At 41.6% G+C, this 22,490-nt stretch overlaps 1 protein-coding gene across 3 annotated transcripts in view; it reads right to left on the bottom strand.

The window, feature by feature from the left end:
- Positions 1-22,490, bottom strand: part of MAPKAPK3 (MAPK activated protein kinase 3) — a 112,640-nt gene that overhangs the window by 26,773 nt on the left and 63,377 nt on the right. For 2 of the 3 annotated variants that reach the window (XM_051627532.1, XM_051627535.1), the window contains exons 1-2: positions 15,731-15,970; positions 14,377-14,714 (exon numbers count right to left, since the gene is read on the bottom strand). The exons of the other annotated variant lie outside the window; for it this stretch is intronic. In XM_051627532.1, coding sequence (XP_051483492.1) covers positions 14,377-14,601 — 225 coding nt within the window. In that variant the 5' untranslated portion in view covers positions 14,602-14,714; positions 15,731-15,970. Of the gene's footprint in view, positions 1-14,376; positions 14,715-15,730; positions 15,971-22,490 lie in introns of those variants that run through there. 3 annotated transcript variants of the gene reach the window in all.

Genomic DNA, 22,490 nt, shown 5'->3' with positions numbered 1-22,490 from the left:
TTTAATTTTCCTCAGTTCCACTGAGCAACACTTAAACTTCCGCATGCCTTATTTCTTTGCGATATAAAGTGTATGGATAAGTAATTTGCTGCCTCCTATTCTCCCATTTCAAACTAACAATAAAATGGGTGAAATTGGAAGATATTTATTTCACGCTTCCTTACTTTTAGGACAATTAACATTTTAAGAATAGAAGATAATTTAAAATAATTATAGGCAGGCTGAAGAAGCCCAAGAGTATTTGGCCAATTCTATACTAGGTTTTTTATAAAACTTACGCCTCTTGCTCCAGGAGAAAGACCCCAGTTCAACAGCAAGAAAGGGGAAGCAAGCTGATAATGAAGGAGGGGAAGCTCTTGGAGCAGCCAAGCTTCCTGGAAGGCAGCACTAACAGTTGTTTCATGTGTTCAATCAGCAACTACAAACACCATATCAATCATTACTGCTAACACAGAATGAGATACTCTAACTTCAGGTTATGGGAGACTACAGCCTTGGATACCTGCATTCAACCTCAGGTTACAATCCTCATGCTAAGGACTTGAGCATGAGCTTGAGTTGGGCACATCCTTATCATCTGTGGGGTCGTCATCCCATATAATCCTTACCAACTAATCTGTTCTCGCTCTTGTACCTGGGTCATCTCACCAGAGAAGCCAATCAGGAAGTGGTAAGGAAGTCAGGTAAGCCTTCCAGGATGCCATCAATGTATTAAGCAAAACTCAGATTAGTGGAGAGCATGTGCATTGGAAGAACAGATACATCCCAGAATACTCCTTTGATCTTGTGTAATCAAAGCCTGCCTGGGGCAGAACAGCTTTGCAGGCAGGCAGCCATGGTGCAACACACACGCTTGTAGTACAGCCTGGTGGAAAGCAAACACAGGGAACACTTCCCAGTGCTCTACAAGCCTTTAAAAATTGCACGTAAAAGTAACACTTGCATGTAAAAAGTACTCTGGCCAAACAGTAGAAGTGCTGAGTAAACATACCTCATAGCCCCTCCAAGCCTCCCATAGGAACATTTTATCCAACAAAGTAACTAGGTAAACTTTGGTATATTCTGCTGAGTAAAATCCTCATACATCCAAATCACATATTTGGAAGATTTTAAGATGTAAATAATAACCCTGTGTGGACAGAAAAGAAAATGCAAGTGTTGAAAATTGGAACGCAGACCTCATGGGCTGGTGTTAAACCACAGAAACGTGGGTTCCTGTAGGGTCATCAGAAGCTCAAATGCAGTACAGGACTGTTGAACTGCAGAAGTAGCATGCCATCTAGTTTGGGACTACTTCTGCCTATATCCTTGATGTATACTATGCATGGAAGCCTGAGTATTTCCTGAAAATGGTAAAAGCCTACTGACTTCTATTTTGAAAAAAGTGAGAGGCCAAAACCAAGTTCCTAACTCAAGCCAAACTCCAGCAGACTTTTTAGGAAAAAGGCAAAAGGGAACCTAACATTGTTGTTTTAGTTACTCATCCTACAAGTCTGATTTTGTTGTATACTTGTGGTTTCTAACAAGCATCTAGTTGGCTACAGTTCCCAGTAATTAATGTTTGTTTCCCTTTTTCTAGATAATACAAATTTTGGCTCTTATGTACTCCCACAAACATGCAAAAAGGCCAAAACAATGTATTTTATTTTGAGCTAACAAGCTCTATGATTTTACAAAAAAAGGAAACATATAAATAACAGAGCTTATATTTTTCTATGACTAGTTAAAAAAAAAATTAGGAATCATTAAAAAAATAACTATTTGCGGACCTTATCAACTGCAAAGGAAAAAACAGAGTAGAGAGATAATACACTTCTACCTGGCCTCAGAAGAACTTCAAATGCAAATACTTGGTTTATTTTTAAAACAATTTTTCTTTTTTGTTCTTCAATCTATGCCTTATTAAATGAAAAATTAGATACTAAAACCTCCAAATGTAGTAGTTTGGGAAAAGATTGACAGCAAATTAAATAATACTTTGGAAGTACAGTTTCTATTTATTGAATGTTAAATGGATCTAAGAGGAAAAAAAGGGAAAAATTGCAAAGAGTGATGTATGCCTCACAGATTACTTTCACCTCAGATAATTTTAATAACAACATGGAAGGTTTGCGGTGGAAGGAAAAAATTACATTTACTGACATTTAGCAGTTAAAATGTAATTCTTCCAGAGAACGAATAGCAGAAAAATGTGGGAGTGGAAGAGAAGGAAATCAACTTCTGCCCTGATTACACAGAAGAAAGAAGTTAAAAAGCGTGGAATAAACTGACTGAAAGCACAAAACCATGAGTATTTGCAGATGAAGTTCTCCCAAGGATGGAGGAGGATGTCAGAGTTCCCAGGAATACTGATTTGGGACTCCCTAGAAATACTTCCTACAAAACAAGCAGTCAGCTACAAACTATTAATGGTAACACCAGTCATACTGAACTGCACAAGAGATCACTGCTCCTGATGTCTCAGTGGCAGCAATCAGCGACCAATGCAAACTAACACCCAGCTCAATATCTGTATAGGAATCTTTTTATCTGTTTAGGAAAATACTTAATAAGTGTAATTAACCCATTTTAATAAAGCAAATAGAAAAGAAGAAAATTCCTGTGAGTTTTGTGGCAGGGACACCAATTAATCTATGCAGATGCAAGCTGAAATACAAAACATTAGCCAAGATTTCTGTCTGATCATGCAACAAAATGTGCATAGGAATCTGAAGATTTACTACGGTCCAAAAGTATATGGTATTTAGATTAATAATTTGCAGATTTAGATTACATGTGGTATGAAAGTGTAATATTATATTGATTAAAGTTAATTTATGTTTTAATTAAACTTTAAGTATTACTTGAAGGCTTGAACACGGAACTCAATGAAGCCTGATGTCTCAGTAGGGTCACCACATTATAAAAGTCATTCCTCCTTCGAATCGTTTCAAGTTAAGTAGTCAAAATTGAGAGAGCTCTACTGTAGTAAACTCATAAAAAAAACCAAACACCTGATGTATTAGGAAGCTTTGAAAGATATTGTCCTTCAGAGAAGGCGAGGAACCTGCGGGTAATAAGAAGCAATCATAAAACTGAGCCTTGAGTCATATAAATAATATATTAACAGTAGTAATTTCAACCAAAAATGAATAAGCATGTAATGCTCTCATGCATGTAAAGCAGGGAGTCATGGCATGCAGTTGCCTCCTGGTAATTCACTACACAGCAGGAAACTACGTGAAGATGGTACATGTTAGTGTTATTCATTTTTAATATAAACCAATCACTAGCAGTGATATTAACAATATCTTCCCCTACCAAATCATCCCTATTTTAATTTGCTCAAATGCAGGTCAGTAGATCAATTTTAAAAGACAAAAATCATTATTTTGTTGTGTTGAATCAGAGCAGCCTCAAGAAACAGAGGTGAAGAAAATGTACCAGGAACATACATGACTTGTGCTAGAAAATAGTCCTTCAGCACGCAATACAAAGTCAGAGCACACTAAGTTGGGCTCAGGTGTTTGAGTTTAGAAGGTCCACGTAAACAAAAACAGAGAATACCTATCTCCCCACAACCTTTGAGGCTTGGGATAGGTGGGAAAGATGACACATGAGAAACTTCATGTTCAGCAGTGTCATGGATGCTTTCCCACCCTACCCTCAGAGGACTGCCACACAACCCTTGCTCCCACTGACTCTACCCCGGTTCCAAGGTCAAACCCTTCCCCATCTCCAAAACTACCCTCCTGTGAAACATGTTCTTTGATTGAAAGATGCAGGCAACTCCTGCTTTAGCTTTTCAATTAAACATTCCTACTATTACTAGTTCATATGCCAAAAATCAAGACTATCACAGATACCAAGAACCAGTTTGGGATATTTTGATTTAACAAAAATTTATCGCTGTGTTGGATGTTTTATTTAACCAACACTTACGAGAACTTTCTCCACATTTGCCCTGTGAGACTTGGCTTTCACGCACAAACACAACGTTGCAGTCATCTGCCCTCCTTCACACCTCCACAACAGTGATTCAGACAGCAGAGAGGTAGGAAAGATTCAGAATTAATTGGTCTTGGATAAAGTCTTTTATCAGTAATGTTTATTGATGTTTTCTCCTCCTCCCTACTGCAGTAAGAGGTTAGTTTTTGTAAATCTTGAGTGTCATATCCCATATTTCAATAAGAGATACATACTCCCAGCCCAAGTCAAGGCAGTCACACTCACCTGCCAAAACAGGCGTGCCTGGCAATCAGGGTTTCTGAAATGCAACTGGAACTTAAAGTCACTCTTGCACTTCCTCCACCCTCAAGAGGCTTTTAATCATAGCATCTCAGAAACAGAAAAAAGCTACTACAGAGCTGAGAGACTGGAGGAAAATTCCACCTGATACCAATCCACCAGAACCGAGAATGTTTCTAAATTGATTGACCTTTCCTCATCTACCATTCTCACTTTGTCAGTCTGCTTCCCTGCACTCTGGTGCCAGAAATCCTGTGAGATGTTATTTTGTAGGTTTCCAAATATAAAGGAAATCAACTGAAAAAGCATCCAATTAAATCTGATAAACCTGGCAAAACACCTAATTCCTGTAGACAAGACACAACCTTCCAGAGATTCTGCCCATTCTAAGAATGACTCCTGTACCACAAACTCCCAATGCAGAGCCAGATACTTCTTAAGAAAGTGACAGAAGTAAACAGCAAGAATACAACAGGATATCAAAAGCAGGTTGTGATTCTAAGTTGCAGATACAAAGCTTACTCTTTAAAAGTCATGAAGTGACATAAAAAATCTGAATTAAAACCATACCTGCATTTAGGTACATGATTTCATCACATATTTGAGCCATTTATAAGCATTAACTTCCCACTTCTCTGAAGTTTCAGCTTCTGGTTTTAACTCTCTTCTGCAGTTGTTTTTTAACATAATTTCTATATAAAGGTGAAAATAAGTAGCAGAACTTGAAAGAAAAGAAGTTTCAACAACATTATGCTGTTTGCGTTTCCATAGGCCAAGTCTGGTAAAAGTGCTTTCCTGCTCTGCCCTTTCTAAGAGGAAAAAAAACAACAAGTCCAAATACACATCTAAATACGAATAGCAATTGTGAAAAATGTATTTCACTTTATGTTTACACCCTAGTTTGGACAAGAATAACTCACCCAGGAAGACACACCCTTACCTGAAACTCTTACGCAAGTGATGGATGTTACCCAGAGCTACAGCAATCTGCAAAGCCGAGGCCAAAACTCCACCTCCTTCTCCTTGCGCGGGAAGGTATTTTACACCTCAGGCAGCAATACACTTACCACAAGAGAAGCAATAAGATGCCTTCTGAAGCTCAAAGTTTCATTACCTATCCTGACAGTTTTGTAACTGTAAGTTATAACAACAGGATCTAGAGCATCTCATTCAAATTTGTACAGTATATTGAAACTACAGGGGTTCTCTTCACTTTTGCCATACTCAGAGAACTGCTGTTTTCTCTCAAAATCTTCACAGCATCACCATCCCTCAGCTCCCGAGGCCACGAATTTCACAGGTTAACTACGTATTAGAAAGTGCTTTTAAACAATGCAGTTTTCCAAGGTCAATTGGAGCAAGGATTAGTCCCCACCCTAAGGGAAAGGGTGCCCCAGAGAACACATTTAAGCAGCTTTAATTGGAGCAAGTTTCACATTATTGGGCAAGGTAAAAGCTCTGATAATTTTTCATGTTATCATTCATAAGCAGACATTGAACACAGGTCAAAGAGAACAGTGCTCTACTCTCCTTTATCCCACACTCGCCACTACAGGCTTTACATGTATGCAAGTGCTATTTTGTTCACAGAAAAAACTCTTAAAAAAAGCAGACGAGAGCAGCACCCTTCAGAACAGTGGGCCTGAAAGAACAGGAAGCTTCTAAGCATCAAGGAGCCATCAAGCCCCGTCACCCTCCCAAGTGTCAAATTTTGACTGTAAATTGATTGGAAGGGAAGGAGAAGAAGAAAATTAAAGGCTTTTACTCTTCACAAGACAATGGAGACGTTGTACTGTAGCGTGGCTGCAGCAAGGGCCTCCATCGTGGCAAGGCAGCTGAGCCAGAAAATGCAGCCCCCTCCCCTCTCTACCTTCAAGCACTGACATCTTTGGTGTTAACAACTCCGTTGCTGTGGAAACCAGACTGCTTTTCACAAAGCCACATTGACTAAAAGCAACATGTGGGAAAACAGAGTAAGGCCCCCAGATAAATTAATCCTTTACAAGAAAAAGAAATTAATGCATTTATGGTTAAAAATGAAGCAAGTAATTGATAGTATTTCTTGTCACTAGAACTACAAGAACACTGGCAGCTATGGCAGTACCCAACACCAGGGATTTTAAGGACTTTTCATCCCTGAAATCATGGTAGATTTGGTGCTAGGGAGTACACAGGATTCCCATGAAGAACACAGGTGTACAAGGCAGCTGCTCCCTACCCAGTTTTTAAGTGCTCTCCTTTGAAAACGAAAACAAAACAAAAATTAAATCCACCCCACAGTACAAGAAACCAATGACAGTTACAAATCACTACTCAAGTGCTTTCATAAGGGCTTACAGCTGATTCACACCTAGGCAAAATCCTTGCCCCAGCCAAAATTTCAGCACACAAGAAAGTTCAGTGGATGAAAGGCATGAGTCATTCCACACCCTGCCATTTCCAAATAGTTTATATATTTCAGAAGTGTCATCAAAAATAACAAACAAAAAAGATTTTTTCTGAGCTCTTCGCTTACAATGGGTTTAATATTTCTGTCCTCAGCCCTGGCTGACTCAGGACCTGTTACTTTGAATGCCAGGGCACTTAAGAGAGTATTGAAGAAGAAGAGGAAAAAAAATCCTGGGAAAAAGCCCATGGAAGAAAGCCAGAGTTTGAACTGGCAAGACTTAAGACCTGTGAACAGTGCAACTTTAATAGGATTGGCTTGTTAGCCAGAACATCTGAAATTACTCTTAAAGATGGCACATTCAGGGTGGTTCATTTTGTTTTCATGAAGTAAGTTCAGCAAGCAAACTTTTCTGAAGGAAAAATTAATTTTACAAAAATTTAGTATTTGCTTATTTGCTTTTTCTCTTAAAACAGGCTATGAAGCTTCTGTGCAAATTTGCTAAAGATTCAGGAACTAAGAGGCCATGCATGATTTACATGCTGAGCAAGAATTCTCTCCCCCTCCACTCCTGAGATATTAAAATGCTGGAGTGTTATAGCTTAATCTCATTTACAGAGCTTTGAATCATCTTAAGTACTTAGGAAGTCTGTGTAAAATGCCACAATCCACGCAGTTTATACACTCTAATCCAGACAAACCTCAGCACAGCTTTCACTGGCATTGACGGAAAGAAGTTCTCACGGGTTCCCAATTAAGCAAACAGGGCATCTACTCCCCAACACTGGCCACATCTCTGCCACTTTCCTCTCCATGAATGTCACTGTGTCTTGTGACAGCATAAGAGTCACAAAGCAAACAGTTCAAACGACTCCACTGTACCCAAAAGGGATGATGACAAGTATGCAGGCAGCTCTGCTGTTGCTATTAGAATATTACACATGATCCTAAAGTCTGGCATTCTAAAGACATATTTAATGTGGAAAATTCTGTAACAAGGAAACATAAGCACATCATATGAGAAATGGGAGCTTTTTCAGGGTCAGGCAAACAGTAACTGCAAAAACGTTTAGGGATGCAAAATGTTGCATATGATTATGTAAATAAATACATTATTTTATCTTGGGTTGTTTGTTTTGGTTTTTTTTAAGAAAGAAAAACAGTGTAGACAGTTAAGAGATAACACAAAACTGTCTTTATATGCAAGAGGTGAATCTGTTAACTTTCTTCAATTCATATTGGCTCTTGCTCCAACTGACAGCAATTCCTTCTCTATGTTTCCCATGAAATTATCACAGCATGAATATCTTTTTTCTGTTGAGACTTCAATATCAGCAAGCTATCATGAGAAGTCATTTGTTCTCAGACGAGGCTGCTCTTACACAGGGTACTACCACAGACAGAACAAAATACAGTAAAGAAAAAAAGTGTGCAAACCATGACATTCAGGTGTGGTCTTGGTTCTTCCCAAATTATAAAAGATGCTATTAGGTTTTTCCAGTTAGGGCATCTCAATAGGTGGTATTACAACAAGTAAATGAGACTGAAGCACGCTTGTCTTGTAAATGAACTTAACAGTTCTTGCTTATGGTTTGCTTGCACTAAAGCTGATTTGCAAAATCCAGTTGTTTGTAATGAGACACTTGCATGAATTGGTGAGACTGAACTTTAGTTAAATGGAGTAGGAGAATTTAGACTCTAAAGATAGGAGGGAGAGACAGAGAGAACAGTCTTCTAGTCCAAGGGTGTCAGTTGATTAGTCGTGTCACACTGATATGCACTTGTGCTTTCCCTTTAAGCACCTTCCTTGCAGTTGAAATGAGACACGTATCTACAATACTTTCTCAGATCTTTGAACCTGAGTAAAGGCAGGGGAACACACCTTGATCTTCCCAAGCTTTGCGGCTACACAGCTCAGGGTATGACTTGTGCCAGCTTGCTAGCAGGCTGCAAGAGAACACAGAAGGTGTTAAGTTGCATCAACATGGCTTTGTTTTTTTCAAGATGAGTTGATAGTTCATAGCATATACCTTTCTGTTTGCATTTTGTAGGCTTAACAAACTTGCCATTGAAATTAGTAACAATTTACTACACATGGTTTTATTATTTCAGATCAAGCCCATCTTTAATTTTTTTAAAATTATCTGCTGCATTTCAAATACCAGTCAAGAATGTAAAATATTCCAAGTGAAGTTATAAAGTCCACTTTAATTAATTAGTCCAACTGAAATTCTGGAAGGTGCCATTGTGGTCCAAATACATAGGAAGTGTTGAAAGACTCAGGTCTTGAATGACTCACTGGTTTAAAAACAATTCTTGTAGCAGTAGAAACGACCCAGTTTTTAATCGACTGAATGTTATTTTAGGTATTTTTTGCATATTTATGTAATACTTACCAAGATTGACACTTAAGGATAAAATTCAAGGACCAGTCTCATGATATCCATATTTTAGGTAATCCTCCATACACAGGGGGCTGCCATTTATATAAAAAATTTCTGAACTCGTATTCATTCTACACTGTATCTGGCTTTGATCTACAATACAGAGCTCCTGGAGTTTATTACTCATACTCAGCTGTGTTATTGACACTGAATTTACTGTATCAGGAGATCAACCAGTATAAATAGGTTGCAGGAAACATGGTAGCTAAGTGTGAACTACAAAATACTTCACTAGAAAGTGCTAATTTCCTCCTGAAATATACAATCACTCTAGTAAGCAAGAGCTCCTTCATCCTGCACAAAACCTAACCAACAATTACGCTTGATTCCCCTGAATTCCCACCACAGTTCTAGCTTAGTACAACATTATTCTTCCTTATTCTAAAAACGATGACGTTTCTTTTGTCATTTGGCATAATTTCCCTCTAAAAATGTAATCTGTAGCACCTAAGCAGCTTGTTTCTATTCTGCTTTTCTGTTCTACAACCAATCATCAGCCTAAAAACCCCTTTATTTTCACTGTATTTATTGCCTTCTCCACTGCTGCATTATTTTCCTGGCTCATGTTCTGATTTCAGGCAATAAACCAGGTATTTTAAAAGTACCAGCTACTTAGATAGCTTGCAAAACAAATCCTTCGGAAGGCACAGTCTCCCATTTGTGAGCAATCTTGACCTGACTTCAGGGAACACTAACTGAGAACAGACTATCCAGCAATTAGCTTATGTGATGTAGTATTATTTAAAGTAATTGGAAACATTAAAATCGAGTGAGAGGCAGAAACATAGCTCAAGACTAAATTAAGGTGATGCAGAATGACTGTGTTTCTCCACAGTGACTCTGGAAAGCAGAAAATATTCTCTGTCTAGTCAATGTGGGGTCTACAATAAATACTTTTGAAATTACTTTTTTGCAGAACTTTCTTTGTTACTTGCTTTCCTTCCTTTGGAGCACCAAGGTAAGTCAACAGTCTTACAGATAACAGTAGAGCCTCCAACCCTATGATTATCATTTATATCATTCACCAAAAGTCCCTTAAATCTAAAAGGTAAGGAGCCTGTTTGGTTTTGTGTTTGTTTTTTTGCTTTATTTAACATTTGGGCTTCACCTATTTGTCTGCATATCAGCAAGTTACGTACCCTGTATTGTTGGCACTTAGCAGCACAGAACATTTTCCATGATGTGCGTCATGGCTTAACTCACTATTTATTCTAGAGGATAACAGCTCTGAACTAGCAAGTCCATTCATATATACTCCACCTTACTCTAGAAGTCTCAGATGACTCTGCACTATTCTATACAGCTTCTGTACTATTATGCATGAGAGTTTTCCTGTCAAAAGTACCAATACTCTTGTAACCAATGCCCTTTGTTTCCTGAAGTTCCAAGAGATTTTATGTGCTCTGCTGATTTTTCCTTTTTCTTCTCATGGAAAAGAAACAACATCTGCTTCCTGAAAATGAGGAGTATGTCAACAACGTCTAACACTCTTTTTACATCCTGAAACATCCACCAAAATCCTGAAGTCCTCATATCCCATCAGAAAGCTCTCTAGCTCTCTTTTCTTGATCCCAACTCTGTTTGAGCCCTTTTGACCATCTTTCACAAAAATAAAGTAGCTCATCAAATGCATTGAAATATTTTTACACCACTTACCAGGAATAGGTGCAAAAAACCCTCCAAAACCAAACGTAAAGAGAAGTGAGGAAAAAAAGAAAGGAAGAACAAGGAACTGTGGGTTGGGAATTTTTTAATAGAAGGCAAGTCCCAGGAATCCACATTTATTCCCACAGGTAGTCAGCTATTTTTGTTTCCTCCTCTCCCTAAAAACAAGGAGGAGTGTGAAAACCAGCAGACAACACTCAGGCTGGAGACAGTGTTAAAGGAGTAGATGTTAAATTCCAGCCCCAAAAGGTAAAGTGAACAGAAGGGGGCAGGCTGGGAATGAAGAGATAAAAATAGAAGACTGACTATACTTCACTTGACTGTTATTTCAGGATCAAGTATCAAAAGTGAGCTGAGAAGGTTTGCTATTTGCAAGCGAGTGAGAGACTAAAACAAAGTTGCCTTCTAGAAGGCCACAGTCCTGCACAGCAGTTTTGTTTATGCTTCTACTTTTCTAAATCCCTGTGTTCTCACTATTTGGAAACAGTGCTGTTCAGCCAAAATGCCATTATGTGTCTAAGTGAGTAACCAGATTAGATTTTCTGGAGCCGGACAGCAATGTGTGTGGCATTTCTATCTAACAGAAACAAAGCTGACAGTACATTGTAAAAGTGTGTAGCAAATCACAATGCCAAGCAGAGTAAACTAAGCCACATAATACCTTAGGAAAATAACCGAAGCCCTGCAGTATCTCTGAGAGGATGTCTGGTGTTTTCCCACCCTAAAATGATTAGTGACATTCCAACTAGTTCCAATTATGGACACAGACTAAAGACAACAGGGACCTCCCAATTACTACAGTATGTGGTGCTTGACCAACACACAGCTTTGGGGATGAATGCTTCTGCCAGTTTGAGCCCTTTTCTCTTGAGTACCTCAGTTAAAAATTCCTTCCATTGCATAATTTCTATCCAGGTCCTGCCTGTGCTGGCTTCATTCCTGTACAAAATAAAACCTGCAGGCAGAAAGCAGTGCCATCTGCCAAGTCAGAAGCTGCTTTAATGGGCAAGTTTGGTGTGAAGGGGAACAGACTATTACACTTCATCTTCAGAAGCAGGAGTGATGTTTTTCCTCTCCTAGGACTAGGTTACAGCAAGAATACTCATGCCTGAAGTATTTGTCCATAAATACACATGGATCTCAACAGAGAACATTTTCTCCAGAAAAAAAACCAAACAAGACCACCAAAAAACCACAATAAAAAAAAAAAAAAAAAAAAATCCAGCAGGCCTTTTTTTCCTGTTCAACTTGCAATTCAATCTTTACGTTATTCTTTACCCATCAGACTAGTTGTTTCTCCTGTGATGGCTTCATCAGCCTCCATCGTACATGAATGATAACCCCACCATCACACCTAGGAAGTACGAGCAGAAACAGACAAGAAATGCCAAGACCCTATGGTCCCCAGAGAATTCTGCCCTGAAGCTGTTTCTGATTTATTTTTTTTTTTCAAGTTCCTTGTCCCTTTTCCAGAATTGTTTTGACTGGATGGCTTGCTCTGAAGTCTCAGCTGGAGCAGCTTTCTGACCTGTGTAACTCAGTTCAGGTTTCACAAGAAAAAAGGGAAAAACTTCCTCTGAATATTTTCATCCTTGCAAATATCTTTAGGGCTAGGCTAGGAAAAGATCTTTTTATTCCTGCCAATTAACCAAGCATAGTTTTTATCCTTCCTTGTTGGGCAATCTTCTCATTAGACCATCTTTGGAGAGAATAGTGGATTCTCTCTGGGCTGCTGGCAGTTTTACTTAATTGCATATTTAACTTTTTATTCAGCACTTAAACTCCTAACGATGAGAAATACATACACACAAGCAGTCAACTATTATCTGCCATTTAAAGTCCCTAGAGAACTCATAAACATCTTAATATTTCTGCCCCTTTCAGAAGAAAAGCACACACATTCCACAGCTTGGGGAGGGGAAGGAAATGGAGGATGACAAACACATACATAATGTAACTTCAGCGACACATTAGCCAATTACTGACAAAAATCAGATTTGGGAAGAGGGGTGGTGCTTTGGTCCTGATATATTTTTAAAGTTCTGAAAAAAAAAGCCAACTCAAATCAGTGCTAATCAGAAACTGATAGTAGAAGATCTACTAGAGGTTCCTCCTTCCCATCAGGCAGAAGTCACTTTGTCAGGGTACAGCAGCTTTACCTCTCTCCTATCCCCTCCCAACTCTGAGTTTAAAAATTATTTTTCAGTATTTATAGAAATGTATTTCCTACTCGATTCCAGAGCCACAGAATTTGCTCTTGAACACTCTTGCTCTCACTGGATTGTGCTCTGAAATGACAACTTCTATTTTAAAATGTTTCTAGCCCTTATGACTGCAAGACTGTTGAAGTATGAATGGTCTATAACCAGCAGCAAAGCTTCTGAACTCATTTTCATCACAGAATGCTCAGTATAGAAACTAATGTTGATAGCACTTCAAAAGAATCTGATTAATGGATCACCTCAGAGTTGTAATAAACCTGGCACAATCCTATGCAGGTGCAAAACAGAATTCTGAATCAGTTACATGAAGCTAATACAAAAACCAGTGTGATAAAGAAAACAAGAGTGTTGGAAACGTGTGAATTAATCACCATATTATTGTATATAAGCTTTTCTAGTTCCTCTGTTAAAAATCTTTTCAATACACAAAGCTACCAGATATTTCCAGTTTGCTCCATCAAAATGCAAAGGCTTTGCTGGGGATAGCAGTTCTAGCTTGGTGAAGGTAAGACCATGTCCAGATTTTGGCAGATCCTCCAGCTGACCACTTGCAGATTTGTCCTGCTGTCAGCAAACACGGAATGTGAGGTTTAAGAGAAGAAATGGTACCCCAGACATCCCAGATAATCAGACTAACACCAGCAAGGACTCCATACCATTCTTAAGTAATTCTCATGATGACTACTTCAGCTGGTTTTCAGTTTTACCATACAGAACCACTCTGGCTCTCATTTGAGCTGTTTTTTTCTAATGATGTGGTTTAAAAGCATCAGGGAAATCTTCTAGTTTAAAAGCTGCAGAGCAAAAGGCAGGTAAGCTTTCTGTTTTCTAATTAATAGTTATTGCTCCATTTATTTAAGTGGTACTTATCACCACAAATATCTACTAAATTTACTTGCCAATATTGGTGTAATTAGTGCTTTCCCAAGTAATACGCTTCTGTAAATGAATCACAAAAATAAACAGAAGCAGCTAGTAAACAACTAGAAATGCCCCTTAAGAAAAGTCTTCAAAGGGAGAAAAGCCTGAATACCAATGAACATTTAAATACTTCCCAGTTTAAGCCTATTTCATTGCACAAGATCCAAAATAGTTTCCTTCCCAAGTATTGCATAACATGTTCATTCAAAATCTAGCAAGCTTTCTCACAGAACACACCAAGACACTGTTCCCTCCCCCGTTTTTTGTCTTTTAAATATGAACACGAGAATTTCACAGCTGAAACATTCCTCTGGAAACTGATGCAGAATATTCTGGAAAAGACTCAAGTTTGGACTACAAAGCTTTAAGTAATAGTAAACATCTCCACACAGTGAAATTCCTCATGCAGCACTCTGTGAAATGTGACAGAACAAGTAGCTTCTACAGGGCTTTGGAAGTGAACTCCTGCCTCCAAACCATAAATAAGGAAAAAAAGCAAAAGCCTACATACCTTCAAAGCACATTTCTGGCCTGTCTCCTTGTTGAAACACTCCAGTACTTTGCCATTGATTCCTAACCCTAACACCCGTTTGGAGAGTTTGTAGTCATCTGTAACTGCATGTTTTTTTATCTCTAGTTTGACATGAGCTGCTCCCCCAGGCAAAGATTTCACACTGCTCTTGCTATCCACATGACTCTCTGGCTGAGACTCCTGTTCACCTTCACTTTGTTCCATATCAGGGGAAAACCTCAGATGACAGAGATACTTAAGAGATTCCCTGTGGGTTACAGTCAGCAGAGGCGATCAAACCCAGTGCTTCAAACAGTCCATCTGCTCGCCATGTAGTCCTGAGTAAAAATGTAAATAAGTATTAGTAATTGATATGACTAACTGTTCTCCCACCTAAACAATTGTCTCTCGTCCTTTCTTGACAAGCTGATCCGGCACTATAAAGCCCAAAAGCAGAGGTTCACCTCAGGAAAGCACACTTTGTTTAGCTTTGCAGACCAGTCCCACCAGTTTCAATATACACAACTATCAGTCCACAGTTATAAACTGCTGCATTTACTGCAAAAAGCATCTGCACTAACTCTTGGACTACAAGTCTTACTCAGCTAAACTCTGTACAACAGAACAGAGGTAGCCTCAGCTTCAAGGAGCTTATAAATCTGCATCAACCTGCTCCCTCGAGGTTTTGCGTATAAATCTCCACCACGGTCCCCTGCCTCATCCTGACACTCCAAGTTATGCAGGTGAACCGTGAATACCTGGATTGAACCCCACAGCAGCACTGCCTGGGCAAGCATTGGACTTGACACTGGGCCGGCACTTACCAAACGGCCCCAGTCCACTGAGCGAGGGACAGGTGTGGCATTACTTAGGGGACCATCAAACCACCCCAAAACTCCTGTACACAGAGATGCAACACTGCGGCTCCAAAAGCCGCTGCCTGACCCCGCATCGGACCAGAGGGCCTGCGGCCTCTCAGAAGCACAGCCCAGGCAAGATACAGGGGCCAGGGCCTCCGAGCCCCGTTAACGCGGCTGAGCCACGAGCAGGCGAGGCGCCGCCAGGAGCCCCAGGGCCGTTCCTCCCGCCGCAGGGCTAGGGGCCCGGGGCCTGCCCCGCAGACAGGGCAAGGGAGCGGCTCCCTTTCTGAGGGGCAGCGGGGCGGCTCCCTCAGCCCCCCGCACCGTGAGGCGGCGAGCGGGCCAGCCCCGAGGCGGGAAAACCCTGAGGTGCGGTGAAGCCAGGCGAGGCGGGCCCCACGGCCCGCACTGTGGGGAGGCGGGGGGGGCCGGCAGCGGCAGCTGGGGGCCCGGCGGGGCGGTAGCGGGGGGCTCCAGCGCCGGAGGACGGTTACCTGCCTGTGGCGGCGCGGCCCCAGCCGAGGCTTCCCGGTGCGGAGTCCCGGAAGGCGGCGTCTGGCTGGGCCCGCCCTGGCGGCCGGGGCAGGTGCGCGCCGCCTCCTCCCGCGCTGAGGGGAGGCAGCCCGGAGCTGGGCGCGGGCAGCCCAGACCCCGGGGGTTTCCGCGGGTCTGGCCGGTCCGGGCCCCGCATGGGCTGCCTGGGGAGCACGAGGCCCCGGCCGGAGCTGCCTCACTCCGCTCCAGCCACCCCGCGGCTGCGGGGCCAGAGGGGGCGGTGCCCGGCGGCAGGTTCCCCGGGAAGGACGAACGAGTGGTGGGAACACATCCCCAGCGTAGGGCGGTGTTTTGAGGCACCGGCCACATTATTCATTTATTTGGGTAAACGGCCCTGCTAGAGGGGGAGTAGCGTGGGACGAAGCTGGCTCGGAGGCTCCGGGCTGGTCCCGCAGCGCGCCCGAGCGGCGGCGGGGCGGGAGGCGCAGCACGGCCCGCAGCACCCACCGCTCCGGCCCCCCCAGCTCCCCTTTAGGAAGGGGAAACGAATTGACACGTCCCCTCTAAAACCTGATTTAAACAGTACTGATATGGAGCGAAGGGCTGAGCCTCGATACCGGACAGGCTACAATCCTTTAGTTACCAAAACAGTGGGTGCTGGTACTAAAGGCAGCCTTTGCTGCCAAATAAGCAGTATTTTTTTAAGCTTTTGGATGCACAGCCAGGATATTAAAAGTGATGGTTCCCACAGCAACTGTCGCTCATCACTGGTGCATGGAGTGTAGTTACAGGGATGTGAAATGCTGAGTTTTTCCTACATGTGAAGATGAGTCATGCATTGAAATGGAGCTGTACTCGTATCACTGGAAAGAGCTTAAAGTTCACATGCTTTACAAGTTAAAAATACATTTGTCATTTACATAATGTAATGGCATCTGGAGTTCTAGTGGTTAGGAAAATAATTAAACGGGCTAACGAGTCCTTTCTCGAAGGGATAAAAAGTAGTTCAACGAAGCGAGAAGCAGATCTGTAGTGTATTGCCATGTGATGTGACGCTGCAGCTATTCTGCCTCCGGTTTCCCTGCCAGGCTCTCAGCAGTTCAGCTGCTAAAGGGCCTGGTCCCCGGATTTAGTTCACTTATTCTGGGCTAATGAAATCCCAGAAGAACACAGCTATTTCCAACCTTTCTTTCTCAGGTTTGACTTCTGGCACTGTGGCCATCTCAGGGAAACATGTATGTACTGCAAGCTCACAGGTTGCAAACCTTCAATAACACTATTCTGCAGTCAGCAGCTTGCTCTTACTCTCCTTCTGCCTGTATTTGCTGTTTTATTTGTCCTGGGTGGTATTTTCCTTCTCTATATATAGGTATAGTCCAACTCCCAGCTCATAATCACTGGGGGCCAGACCCTTCAGAAAACTTCTAAATCTCTCAGCTCTCTTATGTATTTATAATTTGAGAAATATACTCACATCAATTTGTTGCTCCTGTTCCCAGCCTGATTTCTCATCTTTCCATGTAACTCTTACACAAAAGTCTATGGCAAGCAAGCAGTTGCTACAGTGGCTAGCACATTAAAGCTAGCAGAAGACAACTTATGGCCTTATTCTTGGAACTATTAAATGCTGCAAAAATTCCAAACAGATGTCTACTGAAGGGGTTGCTATTTTTTACGGAGTGTGTGAGAAGCAAGGAATTTCATTAAGAAATTATGACTCTTCCTAACTATTACAAGAATGAGCTTCTACAAAATAAGCGTTGCGTGGAAGGAAGGGATGACAGATGAGGGAAGAAGACAGGAATATTCTGTTTGAAGTTAGCTGGTTCTACATGTCTCAGTTACAAACATTCTCCCACTGGGAAGAGTTCAAATGTTAGGATAAACCCCACATTTTTCAAGTCACTGCTTGAATCAATATCTTACTGAAAGCTATGCCTTTTTGAGGTCATCACTTCATATAGTCTGTTTATGCTCTTAGCAAAATTCATTGTTCTACCAGCAACCAGTAAGAAGTTTCAACAGGGCAAAGACCTCAAAAAACCAGTGTGAGTTGTGGTTAATAAGGCATTACATCAACCTGCTGCTGATTTCACCCACCATAAACTCTGAAAAAGCCTTTCCAGCACCAGACCAAGTACCAAATAGCCTCGCTGTACACAAAGATAACCACAGCTGAGGAGCAAAAAGCAAATACATTCTCTTGCTCTTTGCATTCATTTTTTGTCTCAGATAGGCTCTCTGAGCACAAAGCACATCTACCTACCTGAGGCAAAACATGAGTATTTTTGTGCAGAAAATCTTCAAAACCAGTAACAAAACCCAAAAAGTCCCCTAATTTTCACAAGGAACAAGGTGGGAATCTGACACATTAAATAACAGCTGAAAGTATCTGGTGCTCTTGTACTAAACTGAAGTTCCTGCATTTGTAAATCCCAGCCTTTGCAATACACACAGAGTGTGTACAGAGCCGAGAACATTCATTTGTGCAGTGCCCTTCTCTTAAGCTGCTTACGGTTTTGTCATTTCTCTGACAAGCTCTGGGGGAGGGACAAACATGCTGGGTCCAGACACACATCTTGGAGGTAACAGCATTGACCCCAAAACCTCTGACATCCTAAAGGCAAGCAATCCTTGGCTGAACCTGTTCCTCTACCTGGCTCTGACAGCATTTCCCACAATGTCTGCTTTCAAATGCCAGTTTTAGATCTCCCTGGGAATTAGAACTCATATGATCAAAAATTTACACTGCGGATCCTGCCACCTCTTCTAGTGCTTATGGCAGGTCGAGCTGTGTCAGCATCCTTTGGAGATAATGATGGAGGACACACTGACAGGCCCACTGCAGCTTATTGTGCCGGGGGACACTGTTCCTTCAAAAAGTTGTTTTTATTTATTTATTCATGTTTGCTTTTTGACCAGTACTATTACAGGATAAGAGCCCACTACAGCAAAGTGTCTTTCATCCTGACAAAAATTCCTAAAACTGTAAATTAAATATTAATCCTGTTTTAACCAAAAATCCCCAACAGCAACAACACCAAATGACTTAATTCAAGAGAGAATTTAGTAGCTCAGCTATGCCTGCCTTGTCCCAAACCAGAAAAGCAGCTTATAGGAAAAAATAACCAAACAATAAAGCCCTAATTTTGCAATAAGCTTTGGGACAGCAGCCCCATTTCTCTAAACTAGTGTGTTTACCCTGGGAAGCTTCATGTTTTAGCCAGCACACAGTTTGGGTGCACTGTTCCTGATCTTGCGTGTCACAAACACCTGGATTACACACAGAGAGCACTACCGTTTAAAATACAAAAGGTTCATTCTGGCTATCCCACTGAGTATTTCCCTGCCTATTTGCCATGCTGTAGCCATTCAGTAACAGTATCATCTGGGATCAAAGAATGAAAGGAAATATCTGAGTTTGCTCTCATCTGGAGAGCTAGGAAAGCTGATGTCATCAAATGTCCTTTGAGGGATGGAATAAGGGGAGTGATACTTACCTGAATGTTACAGTTACCTGAGCTTATTTATACACCAAAGTGTTTTGCACAGAGGTTAGTCCTTTGATAGTAATGTCTTGTGGAAATCAGTATCAGCCACAATAAAGGAAATATCACCATCAGCTGAAAATACAATGACCTGTTTTTCTGAAATGTTGCTTCCTCCAAGTAACAGCTATGTATTTTTTCTAGTGTTTTGAGAAATACACTCTCTGGGATGCATTATATAGATGTCATCAAAGAGAAAATCCTCAGTACTGTCAGGTTCAAGTGAGGACACAGCTTTGATTGGGTGGTTGCAACAACCTTATTAAATCTCTCAGTAAGTTACTCAGAATCCGTGTCTGTGATTTTAAAAGAAAGAAAGGGAAGCTGTACAGAAACATTGTGATATAAAGGAGAAGAAAAGAAGCTTCTTGTAGGACATTTAGTTTAGTGGTTTGAAACAGAGACTATATACATATTTTTTTTTCTCTCCATTGCTAAGATAAAAACAGGTTTATAGAGCTCTTTCATAGGCAGTTATGTTTACCTGATGTGTTGTGATCACCAAACTAGAACAACTTCTATTTTCAACTTCTCTTTTATTTTCAACATTCTCTGCCTAGACCTGGGATCACAACATGGTTTCTGGGAGGAATTACACATTCTTAACACTGTCTGACAGTCCTGTGGTGGCCTTCCAGGCAACTCAGGAACACAATTTTTGCAGAAACAAGGCATTTGATTAAAAAAAAACACCAAAAAACCCCAGTTCCTAACAGATGCCATGCTGCAATTATCTTCTAGGTCACCACACATCAGTGAGCCTAGGGACAATGACTGTGGTGAGCTCCTTACAGTAACACCAAGATATTTGTTTGTAGCCTGAAATGAAGCCCACTGCTGTCTTGGACATCCTGCTTCTCATGGAAGCAGCTTGGATGTCCCTATGGCACAGGTCACCCACACTCTCTGGACTCCACTGCTCCATAGCAGACTGTGAAATCAAAACCACAACATAAGTTTATCCCCCTCTTGCATGTTGCTGATTACAGAAGTCGGCGTGTCCCACTTGAATAACAAGACGGCCCACCTAAACAAGGAAGAGATTCTTACTGTTGATAATGTGTTGGGTTTTTTTCAGTTACAAGACATTCCTTACATTACAACACAGGGTCAGAGGTGGCCTTATAGCCAGTGGGGCCTTTAAGACTTGCAGACTTTCACCTACCAGCATATAGTCCAGGTAAAACTAGTCTCCAGACACACGGACCTCTCGCAAGAGTTATGTTTTTGGATGTCGTTTTTCATCTACACCAACTCTACTAGATTCTGGCAATGTTCAACTGTACAGCAGATGCAGTGCAAGGCACCCTCAGTGGAAGGGGACTCTGGCAGCCTGTCTTCTCAAACACGCATTTATCAGTAGATGGTGCTGTTGTGCTGGTGAACTTTTCTACGGGACTGACCAGCTCTCGATTTTTGGATTTTCTTACCTCACTGACTTTACTGTGAGCTTTCTTTGATACCTGTGATAACTCAGCTCTATCACTCAGTTATGCCACTCAACAATATGACCTGTTACTGCCTATGCTATGTCCTGATTCCTCAACACTGAACCCCGGAGAGCCATTTATATGAGTATAAACTGGGTTTAAACAACTAATTTGTTGGAAGGGGAGCAATTTATATTGAGTGTGCACAGGTAACCTGCACAAGGCCTGGATGTTGACAAATTGACCACACTCTTCTGTTTGCTACTTAGGGCATTACCAGGGCATGAGGAATGCCAATAAGGCACATTCGGGTGGAGTGATCAGTTCAGTTACTACTGAACACTCCTGAATTAAAACTGATGGCTAATTTTGTACGTAAGACAGTCCATCCTGAACATTTTTTTTAATCTGTGCTCCTACAGAAGTTTGCAATTAAAATTAAAGCTCCTTTCATTAATTCTTACACATGTTAGCTGCTTCCATTCAGTGGTCATCTTTCAGCATCCTGTAGGCCTCATGGAAAGTGTCACAGATCTAGTGACTGCAGGTGGAAAACCACTGCCTCAGAAAGCAAAGCATTCCGAATAGCAGGGTGTCTGCACTGGTGTGAACGCCTGCACTGCTTCCACGGGGCAGGAATACAGAGCTGCCAACTGAGACCCAACAGACCTTTCCACTGTACAGTTCTTGCTTTCCTGCTCCAGAGATACAAATGGCTACTTAAACCACGAGCAGAGCCTGCACACAAAGACTTTTCCAGAAGAAGATCACTAGAGGGAGCCCAATTCTAAGTAACAGGAAATACGAAAAGATAGCTTCTCCATGGCTGGGCTGGGCTGCAGCGCTCCTTCCCTGCGGCAGACTACAGCTATGACCTCAATGTCCCCTCCAAGGCTGAAGATGAAATACCTTCTGGATGTGCAGGTGAACTACAGTGTGCAGGAGACAGCAGCCACTTCCTAGTCACTAGTCCAGCTCTCTTCAAATCCATCATGCTGCTGCACCATCAACATCATAAGAGATTTCAAGTCATGTGGAATTTAGATCTGAAGGAGCACATGGATACAGGCATCCACCTGCAACCCTGTGCCAGAACTGTGAAGATAAACCTTCAAATGATCTTTTGACTGCTGTGCTTGCTGTGCACTCAAAGAGTGAGGATTGAAATTCCTCTCCCCTCTGCCATCCCCTCTCCTGTCAATTTACACTCATTCAGACAAAGTGTCAGCTAAAGTCGGTCACAGGATCAGAAACAAAAAGGTCAAGGGGTGCAAGCATGATGACATTCCCATTCCTCTGGATATTTAAATGGCCCTCAGCATTGCCCTCATAACTGCTCTACCCCTAATGAAGAACAAGGCATGGAAGCCTGCAGAAAGCTTATCGGCAGGCTAAATGGAACAGCAGGGAGCTAAAGGCTGAGTCAGGAACTGAACACAGGCGTCCTGCTCTCAGGCTCGTGTCCTGCCCATCACTCTAACCTTCCCCTCATCATCACCTTCCCCTCATGGCCCCAGGCAATTTGATTCTGAACAGCACAAAGGTTACCAATATTTTTAAATATTCAGTCCACTTGAGTGGAGGTGACAGAGCCCACTCTCACATTCTCTCTCATCTCCGATATGCCAAGAGGCAGCAACCCGTGGCAGAGAAAGAACGAACAAGCTTTTGTTATAAAAAAAAGGGTCGATAGCCGTAAAAAGCAGCATTTCCTCCGGGGTCACCCAATATTTCACTTGACCTATAAACGCGGGACAAAATGGTGGCGGTGCAACCTTTGC

Source organism: Apus apus, chromosome 9, assembly GCF_020740795.1.
Source record: "Apus apus isolate bApuApu2 chromosome 9, bApuApu2.pri.cur, whole genome shotgun sequence".
NCBI lineage: Eukaryota > Metazoa > Chordata > Aves > Apodiformes > Apodidae > Apus > Apus apus.
Note: the sequence above shows the minus strand (reverse complement) of the source record. Positions and strands in the feature narration are given on the sequence as shown.